Below are 6,673 nucleotides of genomic sequence, written 5' to 3' on the forward strand. Positions count from 1 at the left end.
ATGACTTAATGTATATTACTACATATTTGTAACTATATTGTATATCTTTACACAGAAATTATTAACTAATTTAAAACTTCATGGAAACATATTTTATTCATCTTTTCTATGCTCATAAATATATTTCAAAGTTATATAAAGTTAAAAAGGTAATAATACTTTTATTTTATTCGACACTACGTCACTTTACGCTTTTAAATATATATATATATGTAGTAATTATATAAAGGATTATTAATAAAAATGATTTTTAAGTAATTTTAAATAAGCTTTTTATTAATATAGGCTATCATCTATTTAACAATTAATTGAGCATTAACAATTGAGTGTTGTTGATACTTTTAAATATTACAAGTAGCAACATTAAATGAGTACTCATGAGTCTTAAATCTCAAATTTGATAAACTTGAAGGAAAATTAAAATTAGAAGATGTTATTGGCAACGATGATGACGCACCATAAGGCAAGGATATACCTTTTAATTAAACAAAATATATATTTTAAGTACTCAAAAAAAAAAACAATTTGAAAGAAATTAAAGTTTTCTTACTTTTAGAAAGTACATTGCAAGAATTATTTTGAGTGGCAAAAACTGGATGTTGTGGTGGAGGTCCTATACCACTGGAGGGCTTCCATGAGGAACTAAAATATTCCACACCGTGTGTTTCTGAAAAAAAAATAAAATAAAACAAGATACTAATCAGAGTAATGCAGCCGTATCTAAATACTCTGATCAAATATCAGACACGCGTAAATTCTTTAATTTTCACAAACACCTGGTGGTCATTTAAATGATCAGTAAATAATAATAATGACTCAAGTGTATTATTCACCTGAATTAAACAAAATGTTAGTTCTAGAAGTTAATGATTGTTGTTGTTGTTGTTCTAACATACTTTGAATTTCTTGATTGGGTTTATATGGAGTCGATATGTGTTTGCTATGAGATATTAAACTTCGTTCGTTTCTTCGAAATTTGGCTCTACGATTTTGAAACCATACCTGCAGTAAAAAAAAACAACCATAATTAAATTTTCTCAATGTAATTATCAACTCAAATATGTATCAAACGAACGTTTTACATCTAATTTAAAAACAAAACTTTGCAAGGCAAGTATGACGTCATATTAAAAAAAAAAAACAATATATTTAAAATATTGATTTTCAATATGGATATTAAATTTCAAATTAACAATTCATTTGATAAAAAAATATTTTTTCTGATAAATTATATTTATGACGTAAATATTTGTACGATATAATATCATTCACCGATAAAATTCGTTAACGTTTTTTTAATTCAATTCAAATTTTTTGCTTTTTTTTAGGGAACTTTGAGTGTGTGAATCAATCATGAAATTTAAATTGTTTAAAAAACTCCGGATTATTTATTACAAGAAAAGGCGACACGATTCGACGTAAAAGGAATTCCATAATTCGAAAATTTATTTTTAAAAAAAATTACAAATTTAAAAATTATCTAATTTAACGGATGATAAAAATTCGTAATAGGTAATTTCTCAAAGAAACACTATTATTATTTTTTTTTTTAAAAAATTCATTATATAAATAAATAGGGAAGAAAACTTGGCGAATGATTAATTGAAATTTAAATGAAGAATTAATTTTAAAAAAACAAATATTGTTTTTAACGCATGTGGAACGATTCATTTTAAATGGAGATCAACCGTTAGATTTTTTTTTAAAGATTCTTTCTTTTGGTTTGTCGGTAAAATTTTAATTGATCATAACACTTTACCCCCATTTAAAAAATAACAAAAAAAAAAAAAAAAGTAACGTTTTTTTTTATTTTATTTAAATATATTATTATTATTAATTTATGTTTCAGATGTGTAAAAAAAGAAGATACTTTTGATATTTACAACTTATAAATGAAATTTTACTATTGAAATGATTTTCTTCATCATTTGGAATGAGAAAGAAACTGGTGAGTCGAAACCATTATTTTTTTTTTTTCTTAGATAATTAATGACGTCATTATTATAATTTTTAATTAGTGACGTACCTGAACTCGTGCTTCACTCAATCCAACTCTTTTTGCTAATTCTTCTCTAACAAAAGCATCTGGATAATGAGTTTTTTCAAAAACTCTTTCCAATGCACTTAATTGAATTGTTGTAAATGTCGTTCTATTTCTTCTCGGTTTTTTCATTTTTCCATTTTCCCCATCTACGTAATCGTCTTCTTAAAAAAAAAAAAAAAAAGTGTCAAACCGTTAAAAAAAATTTACTATTAGACACTTGTAAATTTATTAGGTATTCAAATAACAATAATAATAATAATAATAATAATAATAATAATAATAATAATAATAATAATCAACCGAGCGTAACTTTCTTCTTTGTTTTTTTTGTTTTTTTTTAAAAAAAAACTTCTCATTTGGGATCATTTCCAACTTGAAAAAAAAAAAAAAATTTTTTTTTGTTTTTTTTTTTTTTTTTTTTCAATTTCTTTGAACTTATTTTACACATTGAGTCGACATTAATTTGTCAAAAAAAAAAAAATAATAATAATAAAATTTTCGTAGGCGTTTTTTTTAGTTTTTTTTTGTTTTTTTTTGTACGTCAGTTTTTGATATCAAAGTTTTGGCGCCCCATTTCTACCACCCATTTTGGAGAAAAAATAAGGATAAGTTAATTAATGTTTGAAATGTTGCCAACATGTTTAAATGTAATTTGATATGATAGTTTTTTCCTTTTACAAAATACCCGACAAATGTTACAAAAAAATCAAAAAATTTCTTCGTTTAAACAAGTCAATGAGACTTACTTTCGCTTGGTTCGGCATCTTCAGGTTTTCCATTATTTAAATTACTTATTTCTAATAAACTAGTCACGGAAAATCTTCTAGAATTTTCTGTCGATGTGGGCGAATTAAAATTTGTGAATTCTGACGAGATGGCATTTGAACATGGCATCGAACATCCATTATTTGTCTCTCTGTATAAATGTTGTGGCATTATCATACCCCCAAAATTAATCATTTTATTTTCTTTTTTTTTTTTCAAAATCGATCAAACCTTTAAAAAAATCATAAAGATTATTATTATTATTATTATTATTAATTTATTCTTTAAAAAAAAGAAGACGATTGCGTTGTAAAATATTAAACCGGAAACGTTTGACGACAGACAAGTAATTCAAAAAAGTTTTCATTTTATTAAATTTAATTGGGTAATTAATATTATTTTAATTAAATAATAATAATAATAATTAAAAAGACAGAAAACTTACGTGTGACATGTCGTTCGTGTAAAAATCCATAAAATTCATTTAAACTTATTAATTTTTATTTAATATCAAACATTTGTGTCGGTTTCACGCACTTTCATACATACATACACACGCACCGCTTATTTTATAATTTTTGTCATTTCCGGTCAATAAATAATATTAATTTATTTATTTAAACAATAACAAAACACAAACTCGTGATTGAAAAAAAAAAAAAAAATTCACAAAAACGCGAAAACTATTTTAAATTCCAAAAAAAAAAAAAAAAACTTAACGTGATTCGATCAGTAACAGACAGAAAAAAAATTAATTAATTAATTAATTAATTAAATAAAATTGATGAATTTCAATTAAATAGGAATAATAAAATTAATGTATCTACTTAATAATAATAATATCGAATTTAATTTGTAAATTTAATTTAAATAAATAATTATTTAATTAAATTACAACGTCGGGAAGCCTCGTTTGTGATGTGGTATAAACATTGTAAACCGAAACAACAACAAAAAAATATATATTTAAATATTTAAACGGGGAGAAAGGGGAGGAGGATCCCCACTCTCTCTATCTTTCTTTCTCATTGAGGGATGGCACTTTTGTTTAACGCCTCTTTTTTTTTTTTTTTTTAAGCGTTAAGACGCCGCCTTTTTATAAATTTAAAATTTTTTTAAAAAATGTATCCAAGAGAATGAAATTTATGTTGATGTTTGAACATGTCGAGATGAAATTATCGAAAAAGTTTTTTTTTTTTTAATAATAATAATAATAATAATAATGAGAAAAATGGACTTTGTAGGAGAATCGGGAGCCGCTTAAGTACAATTTAAATGTAGAAAGTATGATTCCTGATGAATGAAAACCTGGAATGAAAGGATTTAATGGGAATAAACAACGCGGATAAAATCATAACGAGGGGGGGGGGCTTTCTCTCTTTGTTTTTTTTTTGATTTCGAATCACGTGGTTTTTTTTTTTTAAATGATAAGTGTGACAACAGCATGGCCATAGCTCTGTAACTTTAATTAAAAAAAGAAAAAAAATCCATTAAACTAATTTAAAATAAAACTTTTTTTTTTTTTTTTTTCGGTGTGTGAGTGTGTTTGTGTGTGTGTAAATGGGAAAAAAAAAAGTAACAGAAAAAAGTATCCCGTGGGATGAAAGTGTTTGAAAGGCGATGACATATGGGAATAGTAGAACCGTTAAACCACCAGCGGTTTGAACACATGACTTTTCTCATTAATACGACTATTAGGCCGACTATTTAAATCAACCCCTTAATCAACCGTTAAAAGATATATTTACTTTTTAACAGATTTATTATTTATTTATTTATTTATTTTTTTATCATCATCATCATCATCATTATCATTTTCGATTGATTAATACACGAAACAAAATTTCATTTGAAAAAAATTCAAATTAAAATAAAATTTCGAACGAGATTTACGTTCACCTGTTAATTTTTTGTCTTATTTATTATTATAACGGTTTTTTTCTTCATATTTTTAAAGGAAAAAATTATCATTATTATTGTTTTTTTCCTATCACGCGTTCGATCCGACACTTGGCAATTTAGACCACCTAAATTCTCATAGCCTCGACAATTATTAATTATTTATTTTACTTTCACCCTTCTAAATTGTCACATTTACAACCCACCCACGCAGACGAAATAAATTTGGGGGTATGTGACGTAGGTCGTCGCCACCGCCACCGCCGCCGACGTTGTTGACATATAATAATAAATTTCTAGAAATACCTAATTAACGGAAATGAAAACGGGAAAAATGTATAGGTAAGGTTAGGGTGGTGTTAATGGTTCCTTAAACTAGTTTAATAATTAGAATTTTCGGTTGGGTGATTTTTTAACCCCCCCCCTCCTCTCCCCTAAAAATCAAACCGTTGACGAAACGGAACTGTTCTGCAGACGAAAAATCACATTTTTAGGGTCTAAAATTAAATCGAATGAAAAAAAAAATCATTGTATTCCTTCCATTTAAAAAAAAATTTTTTTCCTTAATTTGTGACACGTTTTCAGGTACGAAAAATTTCAAGATGAGCAATCCATTTATAATATAATTTACAACGTGTTTTTGTAGGTTTGTCCTTCCTTCCCTCCTTCCTTCCCTCCATCCTTCCCTCTTTTCCTTATTGCAAATCGTTACTTCTACACGTGAGTGTCCCAGAAAACATAATAATAATAATAATTTAACTCATGTATTTTTTTCTTTTTTTTTTAAGAAATTTAACGTAATTGTTATTTTTTAAATTAAAAATAAAAAAATATTTGATGAAAACGTTAATTTTTCGCTTCGTCAAGGAGAAAATAATTATTATTGTAAATTAACGTGCCGCCGCAAAAATTGAACGATAGCAAAAAAAGAAAAAAAAAAAATTTTAACGATTTTTTTTTTTTTGGAATGGGAGAAAAACATACGACGCGAGGGATTTAAATGCAAATAAGACAGTTAATGAGGTACAAAAAAATATTATCTTCTTCCACGTTTTTTTTTTTTTTAGTCCTTATTGAATTTCATTAAAAAAAAATTAATTTGTAAAAGGGAACCCCCGAGAAAAGAGAAAAAAAAAAAAAAAGGTTTGAACGTTGTTAGTATCCGAAATTTTTTTTTGTCGAATTTTTTGTTTTACTCTCTCTCTCTCTCTCCCCCCTCTCTCTTTTTGTTAATTTATACCGATGGTTAATATACGTTATTTTTAATTACTCTCTTTTCGAAATTGATTGATTGATTGATTGATTGAATCAAAATTCGTTAATTGATTAACCAATAATAATTAAATATTAAAATTACGTCATCGTAATAATAGTTAAAATAAATTTTTTTTTTTGCCTTTCCGGATAAAAAGGTGCCAACCAAACCCCCTCCCCCCCCTAAAAAAAAAAATTCTCAAGGGTAAATTTTAAAAAAAAAAATTTTTTTTTTTTTTTTTTTAGGGTTTTAACCCCGAAGATGATGAAACGCCTTTGTTAGAAAAAATCAATGGAAAAGGATTTTTTTTTTGTTACAATTTGGGACACGTGCCTGTATCAAAATAATCCCTTAAAGTTTCTCATAGTCACCAGGTATGTAAAAAAAAATTATAACGTTTCTCCCTCCCTTCCCTCCCCCCCCCGTTATAATTATAACGGAATTTATTTTTTGTTTTGTTTTACGTCATACATTTTAAATTTTTTCGGGGTAATCATTTTTTTAAAAATTTCGATTATTTCCTGTCGTTTGTTACGTTTTCCCAAAAAATCATTATTATTGTTTTTCTTACGGTTCCCCCTCCCCCCCCCCAAAAAAAAAGAAAAGGCAAAACGTCTACATACGTACGTCATATTTTTTTTTTTTTTGTCTAACTAGAAAACCGTTGTTTAATTTTTAATTCTTTGCCTTTTATTTTATTCCCCCCTTTT

At 26.1% G+C, this 6,673-nt stretch overlaps 1 protein-coding gene across 1 annotated transcript; it reads right to left on the minus strand.

Moving 5' to 3' along the window:
• Positions 1-341: 341 nt before the first annotated feature.
• Positions 342-3,004, minus strand: Phum_PHUM492340 (Ultrabithorax, putative; the record flags this gene model as incomplete). Its single annotated transcript, XM_002430598.1, has 5 exons — positions 342-475; positions 551-667; positions 834-1,002; positions 2,027-2,205; positions 2,791-3,004. The coding sequence occupies 5 exons, from the start codon at positions 3,002-3,004 to the stop codon at positions 342-344; spliced, it is 813 nt and encodes a 270-aa protein (XP_002430643.1).
• Positions 3,005-6,673: the final 3,669 nt, after the last annotated feature.

The sequence above is a fragment of the Pediculus humanus genome, genomic scaffold (assembly GCF_000006295.1).
Source record: "Pediculus humanus corporis 1103172108260 genomic scaffold, whole genome shotgun sequence".
Classification (NCBI taxonomy): Eukaryota; Metazoa; Arthropoda; class Insecta; order Psocodea; family Pediculidae; genus Pediculus; species Pediculus humanus.